Source organism: Populus alba, chromosome 9, assembly GCF_005239225.2.
Source record: "Populus alba chromosome 9, ASM523922v2, whole genome shotgun sequence".
NCBI classification, from domain to species: domain Eukaryota; kingdom Viridiplantae; phylum Streptophyta; class Magnoliopsida; order Malpighiales; family Salicaceae; genus Populus; species Populus alba.
In genome coordinates, this window is record NC_133292.1 from 3219908 (window position 1) to 3247424 (window position 27517).

At 30.2% G+C, this 27517-nt stretch overlaps 2 protein-coding genes across 6 annotated transcripts; both read left to right on the forward strand.

The window, feature by feature from the left end:
* Positions 1–5168: 5168 nt before the first annotated feature.
* Positions 5169–6647, forward strand: LOC118053783 (F-box/kelch-repeat protein SKIP25). Its single transcript, XM_035065158.2, has one exon. It carries the CDS (start codon positions 5311–5313, stop codon positions 6502–6504), a length of 1194 nt encoding a protein of 397 aa, XP_034921049.1. The 5' UTR covers positions 5169–5310; the 3' UTR covers positions 6505–6647.
* Positions 6648–20354: 13707 nt separating this feature from the next.
* Positions 20355–26227, forward strand: LOC118053782 (GTP 3',8-cyclase, mitochondrial). 5 transcript variants are annotated; one of them, XR_004688433.2, is made up of 10 exons: positions 20355–20497; positions 20632–20707; positions 21540–22160; positions 22369–22536; positions 22621–22812; positions 24315–24383; positions 24866–24955; positions 25185–25271; positions 25366–25500; positions 25854–26227. XR_004688433.2 is itself a non-coding variant. In XM_035065156.2 (8 exons), the coding sequence occupies exons 2-7, from the start codon at positions 20639–20641 to the stop codon at positions 24947–24949; spliced, it is 1203 nt and encodes a 400-aa protein (XP_034921047.1). In that variant the 5' UTR covers positions 20355–20497; positions 20632–20638; the 3' UTR covers positions 24950–24955; positions 25854–26227. The 5 variants fall into 5 exon arrangements, 1 of the variants encoding a protein (XP_034921047.1); XR_004688434.2 differs by having other exon boundaries at positions 25193–25271; XR_004688435.2 differs by lacking the exon at positions 25366–25500.
* Positions 26228–27517: the final 1290 nt, after the last annotated feature.

Consider the following 27517-nt stretch of genomic DNA (forward strand, 5'->3'; position numbering starts at 1 on the left):
TAAATTCAAAAGTATGCATGGATATGGATTTACGTTGTGGTTTTCGACTGTCATTGACTTTTTTTATTTATTATTATTAAGATAAAGTCAACCAATTGATTGTCTGCTCTCCATATAATTACGGCTGTGTTAAAAGTCTCTTTTATATTATTGTTTTCGTTAACAAGACTCTTTGTTTGTCATTTATTCAACGTTATTTAATTCTAACACACTGCATGCAAGCTGCGTTTATAAACGTGATTTTACTTGTGTTTTTTTAAAAAATATATTTTGAATTTTTTTATACATTAATTTAAAAAAAAAATTAAATTTTTTTTTAATTTATTTTAACATGAAAAACATTTTAAAAAACAACCACAGTTACACTCACAAACATATATTCTTTGATGGGATTTGAAGAGTTTGATATATTACTTTTGGTTTTTTTTTTTTTTTTTTTTTAATGTTTGAGAGGATAGTAATATTTATTTTATGAATTTTTTTTTCTCTAAAATATATTAAAATAATATTTTTTATATTAACAATTAAAATGATATAAAAACATAAAAAAAATTAATTTCAAGCAAAAAAATATATATTTCAAAAATATATTTTTTTAAAAAAAACATGAAAACATACAAGTCCTTAAATTTAATTGGAAGCGCCCTTTGATGTTCTCAGTATTATTGATTTTCATTTTTTAATTAAAGATGATGTTAAGATTGTATTCTTATTTTTATCTTAAAATGTATTGTTATTATTTATAGTAATCATAATTAGAAAGAAATTAGATTTAAAATTCGATATTTTTTTTTATTTTTTGAGAATATCGAGTTCATTTTTTCATTTATAGGAAATCAGGAAAGTTTAAATTTTTATTTTAAAATGTCTTTTATATATATTTTTTTAATATAAATGAGCATGTGTCGATCATTTATTGGTTAATTTTATGTCAACTTGGAGAGATGGCCGCATCAAAGACATAATATACTAGGACACAATTAGATTAAATATATATATATATAGTAAAGGGATTCAATAATTAAAAAAAAAAAAAAAAACATTGAAGAGTATAGGGATACATCATGGTTAAAAGTCACTCAATATTATATTAAATCAATAAATTATTTTGATTTACAAATATATTTGGTATCAAAGTTATCAAATTTTAAACATCATTTACAAGTCCTTTGTGAATACTCACCTAGAACGTATTAAACGTAGTATAGCCACAATATATGGCAAGAATATTATTGAATTATAAATTAGTTCAAATATGAAGCTAAAACACTCTTTCAAATCAATAAATCATGTTTTTTTATAACTACAAATCTATTAATATCACACATTGCGTATCATTCTTGGACTATAAAATTAAATTATTATAATTTACCTACAACTTAATTGTCAAGTAATCCGATTTAAAATCTTTTTATTGTATTTTTAAAATTATTTTTCGTTAAGAATATTTGCTTCTTTACCAGTATTATCATTTGTCTTTAAATAAAAGACTATTACTCCTGTTTTCATAAAATTATGGTTTGTCCGTCCAAGACCAAACATTTTTGTCAATTAAATGTAATGAATCATTTTAATATTAAGCTCACTGAACTTTTTTTAAAATGTTAAACTAGACAAATTAACTATTTTAAGATGCACATTGAGGTAGTAATAAAAATTATATTTTTTTATATATAGCAATTAGATTATTGTCTCGTGTTATGTTACACAATGGATTAAGTTTTTAAAAAATTATAAAAAAATACTTGGGTATTATTAATATAGTTTTAGTAAAAAAAATTAAATCATATAAGAGTTAACATAATATGATCTAATTGATATTATAAGTCCAAAGACAATTTCGATACTTATAAGAACATAGTTTGATTCTAGAAAAAAAAAAAAAAACAAACAAAAACAAGACAATATCTTTTCTTTTAAATAATAAGATAATAACATATTAGATCGACCCGGTTAATCTGCTAGATCCATAATCTGAATCATGAGACTTTAATAACTTTATATAAAACAAATCAAAATAAATTATTAAATCTAATTTTAAATGATAATTTTAAAAAAATCAATTGAAAAAAAAGATTAAAAAAAAATAACATGAATCAACATATGTTAATCTACCAAACATATGATTTGAGTCATAATTTCATAAAAAAATTAAAATAAATTATAAAACTCAATTCTTAATCAATTCAACTTTAAATGATAATTTAAAAAAAAATCTTAAAGAATTTAAGTTTATTTAGGTTAACCCACTAGCCTCATAACTTGAATTATAAAACTAGAATAAATTTATACAAAATAATTTTAAATAAATTATAAAATCTAATCTCAAGTAAATTCAATATTAAAAAATATATATAAGGCATTGATTCAATTAATAGTGTTTTACAGTAAGATCAAACAGTAAATCTACCTCCTCTTGTTGGTTTAAATATATACTTGTTTATAAATCTATTAATCATCGTTCTAGACAATGATGCGTGGGCAACTAGGAAGAAAACAATAGAACGCCGATTTGGGAAGCCGAGCTCGAATGGCGGCGGCTCAGCACCGATTAGGCGAAGAAGGCGGCAAATGCGTGCAAAAGTGGTTGCACGTGACAAAAAGGACCTTTCGTTGTGGTCATACACAATACGACAAAAACTCCATTTTCAGATTCACCTCCTCTTTACTCCATCTTTATTATTATTATTATTATTATTATTATTATTATATTTTACGCATGTCTTGGTGGCAAGTGGTAATTTCCTAAAAATATAATAATCTAAAATCAATAAAAAAAAACATGAAGATTCTCTGCATTTAGAGAATAAAACGGGTTTACATGTTATATTAAGCTCTTTCTCATTGTATTTGAAATACTCATTGTATTTGAAATAGAGGTTAAGAAAAAAAATTATTTAAAATTAATTTTTTTATATTTTTAAATTATTTTGATATGTTGATATTAAAAATAATTTTTAAAAAATAAAAAAATATATTATTTTAATATACTTCTAATAAAAAACTCTTTATAAAATAATTATTACTATATTTTTAAACACCTATCAAAATTGATATATAAGTAGTTGTGCTGCCTTATCTTCCACCTGATATTTTCTTTAACAGGAGATGTTAAATTAATTACTTAGCAATATATGTGAATAAAGACCCATAAAAGGAAATAAAAAACAAAAGAACAATAATGATCGGGAAAAAAAGAGTAGAGAAGCCAAAATGACCTAAAGTAAGAATCCAAATAAAACCGTCTAATATTATTAAAAATTTGTTTGGAAATACAGTAAATTATATTCATTTAAATTTTGAATTTTTTGTATTAAAAATTATTTTTTAAATAATTTTAAATTATTTTAACGTGCTAATATCAAGAATATTTTTTTAAAATTTAAAAAATTATTATTTTGATATATTTTTAAATAAAAAAATAATTTAAATGTTAACCGCTATCACAATATCAAATACGTTCTATGTTTTTTAATAATTAAAGAGCAAAATAATTACTACATCATTAAAATCCATAATAAACTGAATTTATGCCCAGAGTACCGTCTACAAGAATTTCACCTCGGGTTTTAGTTTTCTTTGTCAATGTTAATTGTTAACGTTAATGTTAATATGAAATATAAAGGAAATGCAAATCGGGAGAAACCCACCCTTGATTTATATTCAACATCTGACAAAGACCTTAAATTTTTTTTTTTTTTTTAAAAAAAACGACCTTAGATTTCTTGGTCCTACTGGAATTAGCGCAGATAAGTTCTGATGTTTTTCCTAGGAGTAAGTAAAAAATTTAAAAAACTCATTAAATTAAAAAAAAAAATATTAAAAAATTAAACCTGTAAAAAAAATCCGATTAAACCAATTAAAATTAAAAAAAAACCAACCAGTTTGGTTATATAAACCTGAAATAAAAAAAAAAACAAACCGAAAAAAACCCAGAAAAATACCAAAAAAATCGAGCCAACCTGTTTGAACGATTTTTGTCCTAAAAACTAAACTGAAACCGATCGGTTTGAACCAATTTCGGTTTGTTTTTTTTTTTAGTTTTCAAAAAATCGACCGATTTGGTTATATAAGCCTGAAACAAAAAAAATAAACCGAACCAAATCAAAAAAACCCAGAAAAATACCGAAAAAACAGAGCCAAACCTGTTTGAATCGGTTTTTGTCCTAAAAACTAAACCGAAACTGGTCAGTTTGAACTGGTTTCGGTTCAATTTTTTTTTTTTTAACTTTTCAGTTTAGTTGTTTATTTTTAATAAAAACCAAATCAAATAAAAAATAATCCCCTCTAATATTTTTTACACGTCACTAAACGACATGTATTTAATAATATCTTCACCAAGTATTTGCGGTCATGCTTTCATTTAACAACAAGGAGTTATACATTAGAAAAGATACTGCATATTGAAAAATTTGAAAGTGTTTTTTTTTTTTTAAGTATATTTATTATTATTATTTTTTAAAAATTTATTTTCAATATTAACATATCAAAATAATTTAAAAATAAAAAAAATTAAAATATTTTAAAAAACATAGCAACATCATAAAGAAAAACAATATTTAAATTTGTTCACAACCACGCATCTTTTTTTTATTTTTTAACTGACAGTTGCACGGTAAAAAAATATAGTTAAGAACTCATATAGAAAAATAAGCATAATTTAATAAGTTTTTACGATTTTGTTTTAAATGGATAGAATTTTAAACTCCAACAACTCTACGTGCTGACACCTCCTCTAACAGCTTTACCTTTTCTCATTCACGTAGAGCTACAGAGCATCATGCGCTTGCTGACACCTCCGCGAACTGCTCCACCTTTTCTCATTTATTACTTGTGTTTCCTATTAATTATTGATTGCTTAACGTAGCTTTTGGAACAGGTCTAAAAGTTTATTTTTCTTTTATATATATATATATATATGTACTTTTTCAAATTATTTTTTAAGAATTATTTTTAATATTAATATATTAATTAATTTAAAAATATAAAAAATACTATTTGAAAAGCAATTCTAACAGGTGGTTAAACCCTAAAATCTTTTACTTCCCTGTCTCTCTCTTTCTCACTCGCACGACAGGCAGCTACTACATTATCAATTCCTACGCTACTTTTGCCATTTATTTTTCCTAAAGATGGGCTGTGCTAGCTTCCCTAGGCTTCATCCTCCACGACACGCTTTTAGATCCCCACTTGTCCACCAATGAGATCTCCTTATGGCTTATCTTTAAAGCCAAAAATTCAAAACAAGTAAAAACTAAAAAGGCCATTATTAAAGCTCTTCCCAGACAACAAGTCTTTCCCTTCCATTTCATGGCCAGTTCCATCCAAACTTCCGTCACTGACACTACCACCAAAAACCCTACCAAACGTCGAAAGCTAATTACAGACGGCCACCGCCACCTAGAACAGCCTCTCATACCAGGTCTCCCTAACGACATAGCCCAGCTTTGTCTCTCCCTTGTTCACCCTTCCACTCTTTACTCTGTTTGCCACTCATGGCGTGGCCTAATCTATTCCCCTTCTTCCCCTCCTTTCCTCTCTTTGTATGCAGTGCTATCATCAACGAATACAAACCATAACCTTCCTGATAATAATTCAATCCAATTCTTTAACTTTGACCCCATTTCTTCCCGGTGGGATTCTCTCCCTCCTCCACCACCAGATCCACCACTCCATCTCATCCTTCGCCACCCTTCCTTTATCTCCCGTGACCTTCCTATCCAAACCATCTCCGCCTCTCATCGCTTGATACTTCTTGCTGCCACTTCTCACAGTTTTTCCCCCGCTCTCTCTCGCCCTCTTGTTTTTAATCCATTTTCAGGCTCATGGGCCTTTGGTCCTCCCCTCGCCACACCTCGCCGCTGGTGTGCTGCTGGCTCGGCGCATGGCACGGTCTACGTGGCGAGTGGGATCAGATCCCAATACAACACAGACGTGGCGAAGTCATTGGAGAAGTGGGATTTGCAAAACAAGGAAGCCATGATCTCCAACATCCTCAATAAAACAACCACATGGAAATGGGTAAAGCTTAAGGAACTGAAAAATGGGAGATTTAGTAGGGATGCTATTGATGCAGTAGGATGGAGAGGGAAACTTTGTATGGTGAATATGAAAGGAGATGCAGCTAAAGAAGGGATCGTTTATGACACTGAGAAGGACACATGGGCGGACATGCCAGAGGGTATGGTTGCAGGGTGGAGAGGACCCGTGGCAGCCATGGACGAGGAGGTTATGTATGTGGTGGATGAAGCCAAAGGTGTGCTTAGAAAATATGATCCAGAAAGGGATTGCTGGGAGCATATAATGGAATCAGAGAGGCTTATTGGAGCACAACAGATTGCTGCTGGTGGCGGTAGAGTTTGTGTTATTTGCGGCGGTAGTACTGACCTTGTGGTGCTAGATGTGGTGGCGCTTCCGGTGAGACTATGGGTGGTGGAAACGCCACCAGGATTTAAAGCCTTTCGAATTCATATATTGCCAAGGATAAGCCGGCCAGATAATTGATTTCCTGGTATCGAGATGATTTTTAATTTTAACTGTACGCTATATACTTTGGTCTCGGTCTAATATCTTGATAAGCATATCTTGCAATAACTTTTTAATCTCCTTTTATTCTCATTGAAAGTGAAAATTTGTCGTTTCTGGAATGAACATGTGCCTGAGAAATTGAATATACATACTATACAGTATACCGATCGATGTTCGGCAAGACTTTGTTTGGCCAATATGGGTATTTTGCTTTAAAAAACTAAAATTAATCTTGGAACTCCAATCCCTAAGTTCCCAATTTTAAATCCTGTATGAATTGGATCATTTTCTTGTTTATATGGTAATTTTAATTTGATATTGTTGATTAGGAAATTTTCTTTTTTCTTTTCTTTCACAATTCAAGAGTAAATCAAGGAAATAATATATTTAAGAGAGCTTTTGAAGTTTTGCCTATTTATTTGGTCCCTATACTTTTTAAATTGTTTTGATTGAGAACCTACACCCTTCTTTATATTGATTGAGTTCATCTAATCTTAATTTAGTTTTGTAGCCACTAGTGTTTGAGTATGTGTAACATGGTTAATTGTTTTTTTTTTAATTACAAAGTAAAATTATCTACATAATAACTCTCCTTTCTCTTATATTTAATCTTCTTAAATATTTACAACTCTGTCAAATTCTTCTTAAATACTCCTGAAACATATCAAAACCCTTACCTTAAATTTAAATATGGGTAAAACCTTATCTTAACTTACTATAACTGTATTCTCTTTCCTCTTCATTATAAGGCTATTATCAAACCCTATCTCTCATAACTTGTCACCGAATCAATAACTTTGGATGATAATACTAAATTCTAAGCAAATCACACCTTTTCTTATATCGACCATGAATTATAATAAGATATGACTATTATTGTTGCAAAGTTTATGTCAAGATATTTATAATTTGATGGATCAAAACCAAGATGAAAGATGGAGTAAAGGGTGGTAATGGTGTCTCTAGTTGGTCATAATATGACTTGTTATTTTAGCATGATTTTTTTATGAACTAATAATCAAGCTAAATATAAAATTTTGATCATAAGCATATAAATACTCCTGGAGTTAAGAGTTCAACCAATAAAAGTGAAAGGAGACTTATTATTGTATATATATATATATATATATAACTTTAACTTTATGCGATGTGGTGGGCAAAAGCCTTGTTTAAAGATTTGTTAATTTATTTTTTATTTTTTTAGTAAGAGGAAACAATATAGAAGCCAATGACTTGGCCTAACATGAATTATGATGCAAAATGCCTTTCAATCATAGTGGCATCATCCTTGAAGAATTGTGAATTAATGAACTATATAACTAATATACAACAAGATGAAAAAGAAACATATTGAATGATGAAAAAAAAAAGGTCATAAAAAATTTCTATCAGTACATAAAAAATATCTCGATAAGTTAACTTCCCTAACCTATAAAAACGATTGGATGGAAAAAAATAAAATTTTTTATGTAAAACCCTTTGTAGAAAGTTTCAAGATCCTCAAGATAATGAGCATCCATTTATGTTTTATACAAGAGGTATAAAACAAGAGTTTTACTAAGATATTTAGAACCAAAAGAAGCTTTACTGGTCATGACGGGAGTTTATGATGGATCATATAGAGCTCATCAATATAGGATCTATATGAAATGGTTAATCATGATCCTTGACTTTTATTTGCCAAATATTACTAAAAATTGTTGTAGTTATGCAAAAGGATGTCAAATATGTCAACAATATAGTCGACTATAGTATGTGCCATCAACTAAACTCAATGTAGTTGTCAAACCATGACCATTCAGGGGATGGGGAACATATATTATTAGAATGATACACTCATCTTTGTTAAATAATGCATAACTACATCTTAGTAGCTACGATTTGCTTTACAAAGCGGGTTGAAAATATTTCTTTAACTAATCAATAAATAATGATCAAGTTTATCAACACATCATCTACAAGTTTAGACTTTTATAAATAATTATAACTGATCAAGGATCAATGTTTATTGGTGAAGATATAAGGAAAATCACATAGGAGTACATACTCAAATTAGTTCACTCCACTTTTTATTATGCCTAGGTTAATGGAGACCCCCTCAAATCATCACAAAACAACTTTACAATAACACTGTGAATTAGCCTTGTAACAGCCCTTAAAACAACAGTGACAACAATTTGTTCTCTACCAATTTTTCTAGCCAAAACCACCTCTAAATAGCCTTTAAAACTCTGATAAAAAAACCATCCAAATAACCACTTTCCATACTAGAAAAACCCATGGAAGCCACCCTTTCATTCCAGTAAAAAAACCTAAGAAAAAAAAGAGAGAATAACGAGTGAGAAAGGAAAGAAAAGCCAAAAGCCAAAACTCAATTACCATAACTAGGTCTGCTTCATATAAACAAACCCAAAACTTTAATGGAGTATAGAGCTCTCTCTACATGTGTCCATTTACTGTACTGTTAGAGGGGAATCAAATAGGAGACAAAGGAATTTCAGATCCGCCAAGTGTCTAACCTCTAAAAGCAATGACGTGCGACCCTACACGCAAACAATGGCGGTGTTTTGTGGCTATCATGCACTGCAATATTCTTACACTTTTCCATGAGTTTTGACAGCTCTTCCACCATATTCTGACCATCCAGATCTTGTCTAGCCTTTTTTAAAAGATCTACTGCAAATTTTAAATGATTTAATGTGCTTAATTGCATGTGATAATTTTATAAATATGTGATTTTAGAGTGTGTGAGTGATTAGTGAAAGGTGATGTATGCATGAGTTGCATTGTTTTAGTATATGTTGGATAAATGGTTAAAACAAAAGGACAAAAAAATTAATTAACCAAGTGTTTTAATTTGCATTATGGCAATTGTTTTTTTTTAAAACAGATAAAAATATCTTTTAGCATATTTTTTTAATATAATATTTTGCATAAAAGAAAAAAAAATCATGTTGCATATTGTAAAAAAACAAAATGATAGTGGTTTTGGTTTTTGTTAAAAAACTTTTTATGTTGTATTTTTTTTAGGCTTGATAACAAGCTTATCAAATCTATTAAAAGCTTAACCCAAATAAGTAGTTCATTGGGCCAAATAAACAATGGTGGATATACTCAAATGAAAAGAGTTTTGAATAAAAGGGCTAAAACCCAATTTTTGCAAATAAGTTTCTTGTTTTTAACACTTTTGAATTAATCTCTTTTTAAGGAATAAATATCAATTTTTTTAATGAGCCTTCTATTTTTAGTGATTGATATTATTTTCTAGCATGTTTAAAAATCAACATCAACCTTCAAAACAAATTACGAACAAGCTCAGGATATTATAGCATTTGAATAAATTTAAAACAATATAAGTGATGGTAAACTTTCATCTGAAGTGATGTGTTAAGAGTAATGTTTATCTTTTTTTAAGCATAACTAACTCAATGCTTGAATATCTGAAACTAGTGTCAATTTGAAATTTATAATTCCCTCAAATTACTATATGGTGGCTTCAATTTTCTCATTTTCCCCGTATTTCTCAAATCAAATGTAAGCCTTGGTTAAAATATTTTGAAATGTTGAAATTTAACCACAAGATAAAGAGGGTTAAACAAATTCTAAGAAAACTTAAACTAAATTAAATAATAAAAAGTGGAGTTAAAAAGTGATAAAAGAGTGCATAACATGAATTTTTAGAAGAGAAAAAAAATAGGGATAAAAAAAAGAAACAATTGAACCATGTGGGGTTAATATGTAAATATTAAAAGTTAGAGCTATAAATACCTTATCCCTTCTTCTCCAAAGTTGATAACATATAGAGAAAGAAGGGGGAGGGAAATCTTTATTTCATTTCACCTAAGTTAGAGGGAAATCACTAAAATTAACAAGGTTGTGCAAGATTAAGGTTACCTAATAGGGGAAACTTCATCCAGGGGAGAAATTAACAAGATTAAATGAAAGAATTGTGAGATTTAGAGAGAGAAAAAGGTTGGTTGGGAGGAAGAAAGAAAAGAATTCAAAAAATTTCAACTGGTCAAGAATCAAATCTCACTTTATCACGAGGTGAGAGGCCCTAGACTTGAATATGCAAGCATAATTGAATTCGATCAAGAATTGATGCTTTAATCGTGAATTTTGTATTAGGGATCTTAGGTAGATTTTTAGGATATTGAGGAATTGTTGTGAAATGATGGAATATTTGAGTTAGTGTAGAGTAAAAATAACCTAAAATCATGAATAATTAGGGAAAAATTTAAAGTGTTAGGTTGTTTAGGGTGCTGGCCATATTATGTTTGGGAAAAAGGAGTTTGATTAATTTAATGACCTTATTGATTTTGAAGAAATTGATGTGTGTTAATGTATAAATGAAGGCTTATAATGGAAGATGTATATTTTATCTAAATTATGCTATTGTTAGTGTGAATTATGATAAAAGGTTGTAATGAATTGAATGGAATTTTTTTTTTATTGAAATGTTGTTCCAAGGGGAAAGAAATTGTAAACATGCAAAATTGAGTTGAATTGAAAGGGAAAGAATGATAATAGAATTTTAGGAAATGTTTAAGAAGGGTGTAAACTAAAAGGGAATGAATGGAGAGTGAATACGATTATGCTAATATTGTGAAATATATATGTGTGTGTATGCGTGAAAATCCTATATTATGTATGATTTCTTTGAAATAGTTTGACTAATTTAAATGAAATGTGAATTGGGTTAATTAGTTTTAGAAGGTTATATTTAGATATTTTATATGATATATAACATGGAAATGGATGTTTTGAGTTGTGAGAAGTCAACAAAAAATGTTTGGTTGTTCATTGAACCCATATATGAAAATTGGAAAGTTTTGTCTCTTAATTTACAGAGGAGATTAGAGCATGAAAATAGTAAAATTTAGGATATATCCCTTCTTAAAAAGTTATATCCAAAGATGTTAAATTTTTAACGAGATTGACCTTATTTAATTTGGAGTTCTAAAACTCTAAATATGGGTAAAGCACTAAGGGGAGGTCAGGCTGGGAATTGTACTGGACAATTTCGATGAGTTACGATAATTGGTAGTTTTGTAGCGTAAATGGCAGAACTAGGATTCCCTCCCTTCAGTAAAAATATAGTGTTGTATCTTAGTTTTTTTAGCAAACAAGCCACATTAAAAAATGAACTTTATAACCTCAATTATGATTTACATAAAGAACAATGTTCTTAAATAATTAAATTAAATTGGCTGAAATTGCCTAGTTTCTACTTTGTTAATAAATTGTTCTTGATGTACAAGGAATGAAGTTCATGTATGCATGTATGTGTACATGGATTATAAAAGTTTTTTTTTAAATTTTAATTTTTGAGTAAACTAACAAAAAAAGATTGAATGAGAAATTGAAATCAAAATTCAATGAAACTTAAATTATAAAGGATGAAATAATAGAAATAAATCAACATACATTATTATTATGTAGAATGTGCATTGAGCGAGAAATAATGTTGTATTCCTGTTGATATAGGAGGGGCCATGAGAGTTGTACATCAGCATAGAGATATTCGTAAAGCGTAAACAGTAGGTAGGTGCCCAACATCTATATTTCTAATTCATTTTGTTATTAGAGATGTTAGTTCCTTATGATTTTGTATTGTTTGCAAAGTTAATAATGAATAATGAATAACAAAATGAAAGGAAATATCTAGATAAACTTGATTAGCTATTCCAGATTGGAATAGTAAATGATATCAATAGGATTACAATTGCTAACGATATTTATATTTATATTTGATAAGCTACTTCGATTATAGAAGCTAATGATATAAAGAGGTTCTTGACATCACATTTTCAAATGATGAATTCTTATAATAGACTTGATTAACTATTTCAGGTTGGGAATAGTTAATGATATTGATGTGTTTCATTGATATTGACATTTACTTAAATTTAATTAGCTACTCTTGGCATAGAGGCTAATGATGTCAAGGGGACCTTGACATCAACATTTTCAAGGAATGAATCTAAATATTATGATGAACTTGATTATCTATTTCGGGTTTAGAATAGTTAATGATATCAATAGGTTATATTGATATAAGTAATTGCAATGAAATTGATTAATCAATCCTGATGAGGGAGATTAATGATACTAATAGGTTCCATTAGTATCAACATCACCATCCTGGTGAGTTAGGAGAGAGAGCATTTGATTAGCTATTTTTAGAGAAGAGGATGAGTTAATGATGCCAATAAGGATATCTTGGTATCATCATGTTTATTTAAGTTACTGACTAGTTATCTGGGAAGGTGATAACTTATAATATCAATGAGTTGATGTCAATATCTTCTTGAGAATTCCATCCTTAGGTTATGGATTATGACACCAAATAGAGATGGCTAATGACATTAAGTAAATCGTTAAATGATGAATGATAATGAGAGTTATGATATTAATGCAGAAAATGATGAAGGGAAATGAATGAATGTTGGTAAAGGTTTTGTTGTGCTATTAACATAAAAGAAGTGAAAATCTAGTAATGCTTCCATTACCATTGTTAGTATTAATTATTTCAATATTTACATCACATGCTATATTCTTTTGGTCCATTGCATTCACGCCAGGAGTGATTCTTGTTCTATCTCATCTTTTATTATTTGGACTAGAAGTACTATATGTGTAATTTGAAAATATTTAGATTTTTGGGTAACTTGTAATGTAATGATAAATTTTTGATTTTAGCGAAATTAAACTATACATTTATATATATCTTAAGCTTTCTTTTGATGCAAATTAATGTTGTGCATTGTTGTATAGGAAATTACGATGTGGAGACGATGATTGTTGTGATTAAGATCCAGATGATTGGATAAAAATTAAAAAATAAAATACAAAAGTATAATAGGTTCATATCGATAACTTGAAACCTCTCGATATAAAAAAAGACTATGCCAAAATCTCGATAGATTATGTGATGGACTTACATATATAAATTGTGAAAAACAATTCACATGTTTACCATAATCTTGTTTGGGTGTTGTCCTGAAAATTTGGACTATTACATCAAAATCAAATAATAACCGAACTGCTGTGACGTCCATTAAGCTGTGGCAAGGCTTAACATAATGCATTGTTTGAAGTATTATTGGCATATAGGACTTCACATAAAATTGCCTTAGAGATTTCACAATTTACTTTAACTTATGATCATGATACTATGTTTCTTATTGAACTTACATTTCAATCACTTAAAATATTTGTATAAAATGATATGGATAGTATATATTATTAGTATGCTATACTAGTAGAGCTAAAAGATTTGAATGAAATAGGACTTATTGTACTGGACCATTTATTAACACATAAGAAAAAGGTTGAGGTAGCATACAACAAACATATTCAATAAAAGAATATTTCAATGGGTGATTTGGTGTGAAAGACCTCATTATCAATTAGCTATAAAGATACAAAATTTGGTAAATGGTCCCTAAATTAGAAAAGGTCATCTATTATTGCCAACGTTATTAAAAGAGATGCTTACTAAATAACTAATCAAGGTAGGGACTTGTATTTTTTTTTATGAATCAATGGTTTATACTTAAAGAAGTATTAAAACTTTTGATAGAAACACATATTCCTAAGAAAACTAAGGAATCAACCTAGAGATCACAAGTTTAAAAATGTTTTAGACTATAAGTGTTTGTATTTAGGGTATAACAATTAAGTTATTGCTCATCTATAATTTAAGTTTTTGTTGTTGTTTCTCAGTAACAACATGATTTTGAATTATTTGTTAAGTGCAAACAATTTAGGAAGAATATTAATTTTTAATTGTAGTTTTTTCTTGTTAGAGAGAAGAAATGAATAACATGTAGCATATTGATCATGGGATACAGCATCAGTTCATAGGTTCATGATGATTGATCACTAAGATTATCTAATAACAAAATAAAATTAATTAATTATTAATCCTATCTACCTTTTAATTTGTATTTGTTACCACAAAATGACTAACAAACCCATTATTTTAGTGGGTTTTGTGAGGATTGAAATTGAGGATTGTGGAAGCCGAAGGGTTGCTGACGGTGTGGCTATGGTGGGTTTTAGTGGCTGCGGTTGTGGCATGGAGGTCTTGGTGGTTGGAGTGGTTTTAGTTGAGGAAGGTATGAGATGATGAATAACAAGGGTTTGGGTGATTGGTTGAGGAATAAAAAAGAAAAGAAAAAAGTAAATAAAAATGGGTTTGGACACTGTCAACACATGTAGAAGAAGGCTATTCGGTGATGAAAGGGCTACCTTGGCTTTCGATCAAAGAAAGAGTCAACCATTGCTCTTTTGAAGGGACATTAAGACAAATGAAAGCAAAAGGGGGAAAACTACTACAGATTCAAGAACAAAGAAAGAACATGTTCCTTAAGATATAATACTAATATTAGCAAAAAAGCAAAGGAAAGGATCTTTGCCTGAATCTGAGTTTTAAAATAATAATAGAGTAAAATAACATGTAAAGTACATTTCCAGCTCTTGGGAGGAAGCGTTGGCTAGCTTGTGGGGGGAGGCAACAGCCGCGTGCATGCCTTAAAAGGCATTCTTTCACAGCCACTCAACTGCTCCTCTCTCTGTCCCACCGCCCCAGCTGCTGCTGCCGCCACACCTTTTCTCATCTATTACCATAGTATAATACTGCTACTTGTACTTGTTAATTTCTCTTCTTTTGATTGCTAAGGTCCAACCATGCCTTTCTGTTGGGTCCCCGTTGGCTTTGAATGTGAAAGCTGCATGTCCCTGTGCATTGTTTCCTGCGTCATCGTCAAGCATGACAGGTGAGCCTTCCCACAAAAAAACAAGACACCTACTACATGATCGGCCTTTCAAATTTTGGAGAGCATGAGCGTCCGTCCGGCCATGGCTTCCTGGATTTTTAAGCAGAGGCCAGCAAACCGGTTCCTGCTATTACGATCCAATTGACCGTCAAAAGCACAAGCTTCTTATGACATTTTACCAATGTAGTTTTCTTTAAACACAAGAAACTCGTCTCTCGCAACTTGGGATAGATAAGTTAGGTATACACAATTGTAACATCACTAGATCAATGATGCAGGCTAGATTTTCCTTTTGAACATAAAAAAATTAAACATTGATTAGATGCTTTTTAACAAAATAAAATAAAATTGTAAACTATATTCTATACCATGTTTATATATATAAAAGATGATATATTAAATAATTTGTTTTTCAAATAATAAGACAATTAAATATTGAATCGATCCAACCTTGTTTTTCAAATAATAAGATGATTGAATATTAGATCAATTCGTGTTAACTTATTAAATCTACAACTTGGATCATGAGATTGTAATCACCTTATAGAAAACAAATAAAAAACAATTATGAAGACTAATTTCTAATTAATCCAATGTTGAAGGATTAAATTAAAAAAATGATAAAAAAACTACCTGAGTCAATCCGAGTCATGAGATTAGGATAATCCCATATAAAGAAATAAAAAAAAACTATGAAACATAATTCCTAACTAACCCAATATTAAAGGACGAAATTGAAAAAAAGATCGATTAAAAAAAAATCTAAGTCAACCCGGATTAACATTTTAAGGTCACGACCTGGTATTAAGATTAAGATAACTTCATAAAAACAAAACAATAATTATAAAGCTCTATTTCCAACGAATCCAATATTCAAGATTGAAATTGAAAAAAAAATTATAAAACTTGTTACTTGGATATAAGATCAAGATAATCTCATAGATAACAAATAAGAAAAAAAATTGCAAAGCTTGGTTTTCGACCAACTGATTGTTGAAAGATGGAATAAAAAAATCAAGAAGAAAAGGTGTAAAAAAAACCTAACCTGAGTCAATTTATTAAACCAACGACTTGTGTTATGAAATTAAGATAAATTCATAGAAATAATTAAAAAAATTTAATAAATCTAATATTGAAGGTTGAAATAAAAAAAAATCTATGAGACTGATATATAACCCAACAAAATGAAAATCTAAAAAAATTATAAAACATAATTCCTAAAACAACATAATACTGAATGATACAATTGAAAAATAAATAAATAAATAAAAAATTGTATTGTTGAAGGGTTAAATTAAAAAAAATTAACCAAAAACATATAAAAAATCATAAAGTCTAGTTTCTAACCAATTTAATATTGAAGGATAAAGTTGAAAAAAAATCCACTAAACCCCACTAGTATTTTATTGTAGGGCAAGACATATTGCATTGTGGATTGCTACATTACAATGACATCTTTCCCTAACAAATAATCTTTATATGAGGGTAAAATAGTTTTTTTTTTTAAGGTTCATTTGGTATTATGAAATTAATTGGGGGCATATTAATCTATTAACTCTTTTTTACACATTTAAATTATATAAAATACCCTTAATAAATAAACAAAAAAAAATAAAGGAAAAGACGGTGTTTCCATCCTTTTCTATTAAAAAAAAAATACAATTACTTCATTTCCCTTCAAGTAAAAAAAATTAAAGAAGGGGTCAAATAGTATTTTGATATTTTAATCATGGTTTTTCTATTATAATATATTTTAATTAGAGTTAAATCAATCTTTTAATAAATAAAAATAATAAAAAAGAAAAGAAAAAGTAGTTGGCTTGTGATTGTCACGCGCAAATGAGTGGAAAGCAATCACACCCTTTAAGTGAAAATAAAAAAGGCTGTAACGGCTCACAATTCTAAAAGTTTTTGAGCCTTGAACTCATAAGAAAAATGAGGTAATTTGTTTTTCTATATTAATTCAGTAATCCATAAATTTCTTTTTTAAAATCATGTTTGGTATCAATTTAAATTGCCATTAAATCTACCAAAACTTTGATAGATTTTCTTTTTAAAAGTAACATTCCTAAAAACCCAACCATGTAAAAGAACTCATCTCAATTTAACATATATGATTTGGTTCAGTCATCCTGAACCATCAACCAATATAATACAATGATAGCCTTAAGATTACTCGCATCACACATATTATCATATATCCTTCAATAAACAATATCATTTTCGAACATTACATTTAAAACATACATGGATATAATATTTAACCATAAAATTTACATAATACAATTAAAAATTATCGATTAATTATATTCTACTAAATTTATTTACATGACAAAATACTATCAATAATCAACATACAAAAACAAACTTAAAGAAATTGCAATTATAAAATTTTATAACTTCTAAAAGTGACATAAGATGTCAAGCACCTTTTTGAAACCTGATGCTCTTCTTAGCTACTTCCAACTCTTGAAGTTTCCCTTGTATTAGTAAGGTTAAAGTTATCATAACTAAATAATCCAATATAAGAATCATATTTTAATTCTTATTCAATTCATATATTTAACCAAATTAAAGAAAATTAATATCATTATGCAAATTCTAAGAAGTTTAAATCATACACCTATTCAAAACATGTTTCATCCATTTCCATGCAACATATAACTGTAACTTAAACACATAAACCAACAAAGAATCCTTTACTTTCCCGCATCTAGAACCTCTCTATAATGTAATATCTTCCACTTTTAATTATTATTGTCTAGTTTTTCTTCTAGTGTAAGACTACCAAAATGACTTATTTTATACTATTTTTTGGGCTGTTTATTTTAGCCTTCTTTTGCGTCTTAATCTAACCCTACAATAACTCGTATTCACTCCATCTCTATTTTCAAAATATGTTGTTTAAACAACCTTATTTCATAAACATATCCCATTGCTAAAACAAACACGATTCTCACATTATCATGCTATCGAAAAAGGTGTTTTTCACACCCTAACATATTACCAAAACAAACTTTAATCTTGACTAGATATTGTGTTATCGACTTGGCTTCTCTTCCTCTCTATAAAATGAATTGTATGTCCAACTATCATTTACACCACTTTTCTTATCACTATGATATTTCCTCTCTCTATCCTTCACAAGGATCAAACACCACCTTTCATTGGAATACTTAAGATCCCACCACAATCATGCTCATTACAATCCATCCTCTTTTCATCTTGGAAAACTTTACAATACTGAAATCAAAACTCCTTATATTATTAGTCACGATTCTCATGGTTGATTAATTAAATAACTTCCCAATATTATTATCAATTAAAACCATTAATCTCTACCTCTTAGCAGACATAATCAATCAATGTTGATCATTAGTATTACTAATACCTTTAGTCTTCACATTTGGGCAAAGTAATAAATCAATGTCGGTCATCGATGTTATTAATCTCCACCTCTAGGCAGACTAATCAATTTGTTGTTGTAATAATTTTTTTCTTTACCAAACCAAGTAACATACTATGTTCAAATATTTTGATCCGTACTGTAAGTCTTACTTGTTATAATCCATTTTTGTATTCTAAACCTTGATATCAAATTTTTATGAATTCATCATCTTCTTTTAACTTTTAAACTTATATATTGTCTCTATAATTTAGCTCATTTTACATACTTTATCTATTCGTTATAAATATAACTTTAGCATCATATTTTGACCTTTTTTATTAACACCTTACCCTATATGTATAAAGCATTTAAATATTTTATATCAATATGGAGATGCATATTTAGAGCCTGTTTAGGACTGTGGTAGTATTTGCGGTTCAAAGTGTTTTTCGCTTAGAAATACATTAAAATAATGTTTTTTATTTTTTAAAAATTATTTTTAAAATCAACACATCAAAAAAATTTAAAAATAAAAAATTAATTTTTAACAAAAAATTTAAAATTTTAAAAAATACAATTTCAAATGTGTTCTTTAACAGAAGCTTAGTTATAAGCTCAGCTAGATTTGAATTGATTTAGACACCGTTTGGCATTGCATTTGTACCTGCGTTTCATCAAATTTTGAATTTTTTTTTTTGCTAAAATTGAGTGCAGTTTGTACTTTTTGGATCGTTTTGATGTGCTGATGTCAAAAATAATTTTTTAAAAAAATGAAAAAACATCATTTGCATGTATTTCGGCACGAAAAACTATTTGAAAAGTAACCGCTACCACACTGCCAAACACGTTTTTAGTTGTGTAACCTACGTAATGATCATTACAGGCGTAAGTATAAAAAAATCAAGCATAAAAGACAAGGCATTGTTTAAAATAAAATTAACACTCAAATCCTACAATCTTATTTTATTTAAAAATCATGATATTTAAAATAACCAATAAAAATAATAAAATAGAATCAAACATAATCTTCAAAAGAAAATCCACGTAGGGAATAGACCAACAATGCAATCTCCATAGAACTAGGTCTAAAAAATATCATGTAAAAAGCTTATTATAATGATAGGATAAAATATTTTAATTTATTTTAACTATTATATTGATTTGATGTGATTACATCTTATCTTGGATATAATAATATTTTATTAATTCATAAAAAAATATATTAAAACTTTTTATATAGTTTGTATATGACATATTCCTATTTAACTGCAACAAAAACCCCCAATTTCTGCTAACCGAATATATCAAGTAACTTGGGTTATAAAACCTAACGTGATCAAATGGATTTCATGGATCAAAATCTTCATCACTTTAATTAATTCGAGTAGCGAATTTTTAAGTATTTTTAGATAAAAACTTGTTTGATTTTGCGTTTTAAAAATATTTTAAAAAATTTAAATTTTATTTTCATTTTTTAAAATTAATATTTTTTTTATTTTTAGATTATTTTAATATATTTTAAAATTTAAAAATCTTTAAAAAACAACGGGCTAAACATGCGAAAGCCTAGTCATGTTTGACGACTGTAATTTGCCGACTCAAAAAACAATAACAATGATTAAAAAAAGAAGGGATAAAAATAATCGTGCTGACTGATGCTGTTCGTAGAAAAAAACATTAGAGTTTGGACTAAATGAAAGGTCAGTCTCAGCCATCTTCTCGTCATCATCTCCATCTTCTCATTCTCTGTCTCTCGTTCCACTTTTCGGGAAAACACAAGAAAACCCATTTCTACGAGGTATCAATCTACCAATCAATGCTGTTTTTTCTTTTCTTCTCTCTATATGTTTTAACGAGAGTGTTTAATTTCTTAGTGCCTCTTTACGTAGGCATATCTTTTTTTAACTTCAACCTTGTCTCTTGAATTATCAGCTAAGCTATGATGAGGCGGTATGCTTCAAAGTTTATTAATTGGCACTTGGGTTTGAAGAATTTCAGTTTCTCCATGGTATCAATTCTATTCTCTCTCTCTCTCTCTCACTCTCTTTTTTTCTCACCGTAATTTTTTCATTAAGATTCTGCATAATTGGATATACAAGTAGCAACGTATTTTTGTTTAATTTACATTTTTTTTTGGATGATTTTCAGTTTATCTGTGTTGTGTCCTTGGGACTAATTGATACTTTGGAGCAATGTCCAAAAGTAGCTCCTTGCTGCAGCCTGCCTGTAGATAACCATTGTTAGATGAGTTGAAATTGTCTTTGTTTTATTTCATGCCCACTTAGTGAAGCCCATTATTTTGTTTTTCAATTTTTTGATCATTCCGTTTGTCTGTTCTAGGAAAACATCTTCAATTGTCTGTCATCTTCAATTTTTTGTCATTCATAATGCACACGGAAAACTCATTGCCCTGTAGCTATCAAGGGGAACAATAGTAAGAAAGTGTTTCTTTCTGTAGCAACCTTTTCATCATGGTGTCCTCTTGAAATTGTAAACCTTTGGAGATTTGGCTTTAGGATGGTCTGTTTTCATGTCAAGCTAGATAATACTTTAGTGGTACTGTTATCTGATCACCTTTAGTGGTCTGTTTTCGAAGTTGAATTATTTGATAAATGTCCAATACTCTGTTTTTATCTTTCTAGTTTCACATAACTGGGTTTCGTCTTCTGCCTTAATCTCTATCATTTCAAGAGTTTAAATCGATCAATTATGTGCTTGTGTTGTACTTGGATGTTTTTAGATTAGACAATGAGCATTCTTGATGCTTTTTAATATTTTGATTGCTAGTCAAGTTAATGTGCAAGTTTGAAATGGTGATGATGTTCAGAATTCGCTTGTAGGTTGGCTGTGAGGCTGAATCCTATTATGCATCCAGAAACAGAAAATGCCAAGGTTTTTTTAGCGGCCATCTTAATGGCTCCTTGCCAAAGGCATATGCAACTTACTGTGCTAAGTTGCCAGAAGATCCACAGAGCACAAATCTCGCTTCTGACATGTTAATTGATTCATTTGGGAGGATGCACACTTACTTGAGGATCTCCTTGACAGAACGTTGCAATCTACGTTGTCAGTACTGTATGCCAGCCGAGGGCGTGGAGCTCACTCCTAGTCCTCAATTGCTCTCACAGGATGAGATTGTTCATTTGGCAAATCTCTTTGTGAGCTCTGGAGTAGATAAAATTCGTTTGACTGGTGGCGAGCCAACCATTAGAAAAGATATTGAAGACATATGCTTACAGCTGTCTAACTTGAAAGGACTAAAGACCTTGGCCATGACAACCAATGGAATCACTCTTGCGAGAAAACTTCCAAAGCTGAAAGAATGTGGACTTACTTCTGTAAATATCAGCTTAGACACATTAGTCCCTGCAAAATTTGAATTTTTGACTAGGCGGAAAGGGCATGAAAGAGTTATGGATTCAATTAACGCTGCTATTGACTGTGGGTACAATCCAGTAAAAGTATGTGTGCTCTATGCAATTCTGTTCATCCTTGCTTTCTCTCTCAATTACGCTCTTTCTATATTTGATCCACTAACCAGTGATTTGCTGGTGCAATGATAGGTTCACTTTTAGCTTCATATTTATTTATTTACTAATTTTAGGGCTTTCACTGACTCTAAACTAAAAGTTTTTTTTTTCTTTTCCCCTCTTTGTTATTTTCAATTAGGTGAATTGTGTGGTGATGCGCGGGTTTAATGATGATGAGATTTGTGATTTTGTGGAGTTGACACATAACAAACCAATTAATGTTCGGTTCATTGAGTTCATGCCTTTTGATGGAAATGTTTGGAATGTCAAGAAACTAGTTCCTTACATGGAAATGCTGCATAGAGTGGTAAGGTAGAACTCTGACAGGTCTTGAGGAAATTTTTTAGCGTGCCCTTATGGATTCTTTTGTTAACTTCTTTTAATTGAACAGAGAAAACAGTTTCCTGGCCTAAAGAGGCTGCAGGATCACCCTGCTGATACGGCCAAGAACTTCAGGATAGATGGGCATCTTGGTATGGTTTCTTTTATCACCTCAATGACTGAGCATTTCTGTGCTGGTTGCAATAGATTGCGACTTTTAGCTGATGGAAACTTTAAAGTATGCCTCTTTGGTCCTTCAGAGGTGACCATCTCATTCCCTGCTATAGTGATTATTGATCAACTTCTATTCAAGTTATAGAACCTGATCGTATAATTTCTATTACTTCATCTTCCTCTCTGTGTGGCGTTTAGTATGTTTGCCTAAGCTGGTTAACTTTTCAGTATGGTTCTGCTTGATTCTTTATTTTCCTTATGCATTGTTTGGCATAAAAACTGATTCACACGCTCATTGAATTTGGAATGCATAACGCAAATTTATAAACAGACTCTCTATTAGTTTGACTTGCCAGTACCAGATAGAAAGAATATAAGCTTCTTTTTCTCGTAGTTTCCACATTTAGCTGAGTAGGTGGGATTTTTATTTACAAGTTTAGCTACTTAGGTAGAGTATAATTTAGCTTTAGGGATTTTCTAAAGATACCATCTCTGTTGCCACTAAAATACAGTATGCCATGTTTCATCAGAGCCTATTTCATGGGTCATTTTTAATCTTGTTTTGTCTTAACCTGAATCTTCCAAATTCTTTGTGGTGTTGCAGATTATTCCAAATAAACTTGCTTTAGATTTAAGTCTTGACTGCTGTTATCTAAAGTTGAAAATTTTATATTTCTTTTTCCTCCTTCAGCTACCTCAGATCCATCACAGCATTCTCTTTTAGATGAGGTTATACTCACATCTGGTTTACTTGTAATGATCATACAGTCTGTGTGTCATACAGAGGCACATTTAGCTGCTTTACTCTAGTGTACACAATATTTTCTTCAATTTGACTAATGTGGCACCAATTGAGTTGGAGTGCTTGGAACAACTCTTTGTATTAAGGATCTTCTCCTTTTCTTTTATTCTGGTACCCATCAAAAAGAAAAATTTAGCTCTTCTATCCCACTTGCTTGTTCAACATCCTCTTTCTTTTATTGAGGTTGTTGCTACTATTACATTGAATTCAGTTCATCCTAAAATTATTTGACTATTTTAATCTTGAAGTCTCAATTGAATGATATAAAAGCAGGCAAAACAGTTTGGCTAGAGAGCATTTTGTATGAGATTGGAACTGTGCTATAATACTAAATAGTCAAAAAAGAAGAAGAAGAAGAACGGAAAAACCTGGAAGATGTAAACTCCATCTATGAAATCTTGCATCCTTGAGGTTCATACAAACTTTGAAAGGAAATATGCACTGAATCTCATGCAAAGTTCTGGTGGGTTCAAAAACTAGTCAAAACCTAAGACCCGAGTATTACCCAAGGCAAGATGGAATCCTTTCAAACAACATTTGACTTGTATGCTCTACACATGATCAAACTAGGATTTTGATAGTGAATTTGATATCTTGCAGTGCTTCATTCTCTCTCTCCGAGTTATTTTTTGTACTATATCTGGGTCTGTATTGTTGGCTGAAAGTACCTGGGAATGTCCCATATATTGTTTGATGGCACTTTTTGGTTCCAAATCCTTTAGCCTTGTCCTGTCTAGTAGATATTACAATATTTTTTTATGATTCCTTATATTGTTTTGTCTTTGCAGGTTAGCCTAAGAGATCCCCTTCGTGAAGGTGCTGAAGAACATGAGCTGAGGGAAATAATTGGGGCAGCGGTATGCAATTTATAGTCTTGTCAGCTTTCTGCAGCAGTCAGAGAGGCACAATTGTCAAAACTCCAGTTTCTTATTGATGTTTTAATAAAATAAATAGATAGAGTAGATCATCATTGGGAAGAAAATTCCTTGCGCTGTTCTAAGTTATGGTTGCAGTTGCTTCCCTGGTCCAGGGTCATGCCATTTTGGGCATTGTATTTGGACCTCGTGCACATGAATTTTTTTTTATTTTTAGCAACTTGTCTTTTATGTACAAATTTTAAAGAATATCACTGGAAATAGAAAAAATAATACTTTAAATGAATGCATGCCTTAATTCTAATGAAAAAAGTGTCTTTCTTCATTAGAGATTAAAATTTTACCAATTTAGCCTAACTCATGTTTAAACTAAGAGATTCTAGAAATGTTTAGGTAAAAAATAAACATGATTTGTTCTCAAGCTTTCACTGTTTGTCTCATTGAGGTTTTCTTGTTTGCTTCAGGTCAAGAGGAAAAAAGCTTCACATGCTGGAATGTTTGACATTGCAAAAACAGCGAATAGACCAATGATACATATAGGCGGTTAAGGCTTGGTATGTCCACTGACTCCTCTTCTGAGTTCTAATGTTGAATTTTCTTTTGTTCGTTCCTGTTTAGCATTCATTGAGATGGAATTCCTGCATTATTTAGTCAGCTCTGTCTAACTCCATTGCTCACAAATTTACTTGTTTTGTTTTAAAATCTTTGCTTTGCCAAATATAATTTTTCTCAAAGCCTCGATTCACCTCAAAAAATTACTTATGGGTTTTAATTACTTGAAAGAATATTAGGTTTGGGTATCACCTTGTGAGGGAGGTGAATAGGTGCTCTCACAAATGCAAATACTCACAACTCAAAAACTACTTACAGGTAAGATCCTAAGCATGAGAGTGCAGTACAATCTTAATATAGTACAAGATTTGGTAGTTCTGGAAAAAACTAAGTACCTAGTCTGCTCTTGCAGCTTCGAATGGGATTTCACCATGACAGTGTCCTTTCAACTAGTTGGAAAACTTTTACGAAAATCTTAGCCAGCTCACTTGAGCTTTTGCAACTCTGTAACTTCCCTTGGGTTTTTACCACCTTCAGAGTTGACAAGGTACTCTCACACTTGTACAGCATGTGAATCTTACAAGCCCTAACTTAAATGCCCTCAATCCATCAAGACATTACCTGTCACCCAGTTCTCTTTCCGGTCAGACTCGTAGTAGAAGCACTTTCTCTGGTTAGTTTAGTTACTCAAGGCAGTGAAACATATGTGCTTAAATGAGATTAAACATGTATCATTTATGTTTCCATTTATCCTGTCTTAATGACTTAGGACTGCTTTAGCTTATGAAGATGCTGCGAAAAGTATGACAACTGATTGCCCTTCTAAAAGTCCACCTTGAACACTCAATTCGAAGCTATAATGGATTGTCAATTTTAAAAAACATTTGGAATTCCTTTCAGGTTTGATGAGGTGATGCAGTGCAGAAACAACTCTTTTCATTCTCTCGTTCAGTTGATCTCACTGCATTGAGTTGAAAAACACAGTGCTGATTACTTCTCATGAGCTATCACAAGCCCCAACCCGAAATCAATGGGCAAGGCGTGAAAAACCTAGTGTTGTGACAAATATGTCTTAAAGTTCTTACCAGTCTTGTGCCTTCCATGATGATTAGCCTTAACTTAAATGAAGTACAAGCCCTGATTCAGTGAGCAAGCCATGGATTATTTTACTTATACAGAGAACAATATAGATGTAATGTCTTACTGGACCACAATGTAACAAAAACAGAAAGACTTTGTTATTTAATCAAGCATGATATAAGCCATTGATTCTACTGCTTCCATTCGCAATTTCCAGGAATTGCATGTTGAGATTGTTTGCCCAGTTTTTGTGTGCGCATTTGAAGCTAAGCTCTCGCTTTCAATCAGTTCCAAGCAATTTGCATCTATAACAATTGACCCTCCTCTTTCTGTAATGTGTAAAGGATAATAATATTGCATCCCGGAAGATAATTCATTAGTGTTCGTCAAATATTGCAGGGATTTTACAACTTCCATCTTCTCATCAAAGGTTCAAGTCAATGGATGACATGAGATCATTGTTCTCAGCATGGCTTGAACCAGTTTCCTTCTACTCTTCTTCTTTTCACATCGTTTCTTCTGTGTCATTTCTACACAAACAAGAAAGAGAGACAGTATAATGAGCTGATTGAATCATGAGTTTCAAGGGGGAAGGTGGATGGGAACTTGCCCCACTTGAACCAGACTTTCTGGTCTTTGATTGTCTTCTCCACATGATATTTAATAACATTAAAAAAATAATAATTTAAATTGAGTATGGTATAAGATTTCATAATAAATGGAAGGGTCAAGAGATATTGAGGCATGCATCCCACATTACTTATAAAAGTATGTCCATCTAATCTTGCAATTTGTAGAGGTTTGGTATTATATTAGAGAAACGTTGAAGCTACCCAATCAGCTGCTGCTTCGAGAAAGTTGACAAAGGTAGGTGTTGACTTTGTGTTTTGTCTAGAATTGGCTCTTTCCAGGAAATGAGGGGATGAGAATTTTCAAGATTGTTTTTTAATTAATAATATTTATTTATTTATTTCTAATATTATCATATTAAAATTATTGAAAAACATAAAAAAACATGTATCATTCTTTGTAAAGCCCATGAATCAAGCCCGCCTTACAACTTCAATCCTTAAATATTATCATATTCTCTCAAACTTTCTCCCAAAAAGACTGAACAAAATCTCCTTTTAATCAATAAAACACAATTCTCTGCTAATTTTTTTTAATGGGGTCAAAATGACTTATCAAATTAAAACCTTAACTTATTCAACTAATAACCCAATTTGAGTCAAGCTTGGAGTCTCGAGTTTAACAAATCAAACCATCCAATACGGTTTTTACTACCATGATTTTATTGTCTCTTCGTTAAGGCAACCTTAATTAAATTAAATGCTCAACATTACAACACATATATGCTTAGCTAGGAGTTAAATATTGTTTCCTTAATCAAAAATTTTTTATATAGACTTTTTCAATATATTTTTGCAGTTAAAAACATTCTGAGTGAAAATAAAAAAGTTTATGCATAATACATATAATCAAAT

Excerpts from the sequence above, each read along its gene's own strand:
- LOC118053783 (XM_035065158.2), top strand. The coding sequence starts at position 5,311 with ATGGCCAGTTCCATCCAAACTTCCGTCACTGACACTACCACCAAAAAC.
- LOC118053782 (XM_035065156.2), top strand. The coding sequence starts at position 20,639 with ATGATGAGGCGGTATGCTTCAAAGTTTATTAATTGGCACTTGGGTTTG. Across the intron at positions 22,161-22,368 it reads GTGGGTACAATCCAGTAAAA|GTGAATTGTGTGGTGATGCG; the intron begins GTATGTGTGCTC and ends ATTTTCAATTAG. Across the intron at positions 22,537-22,620 it reads TGGAAATGCTGCATAGAGTG|AGAAAACAGTTTCCTGGCCT; the intron begins GTAAGGTAGAAC and ends TTAATTGAACAG.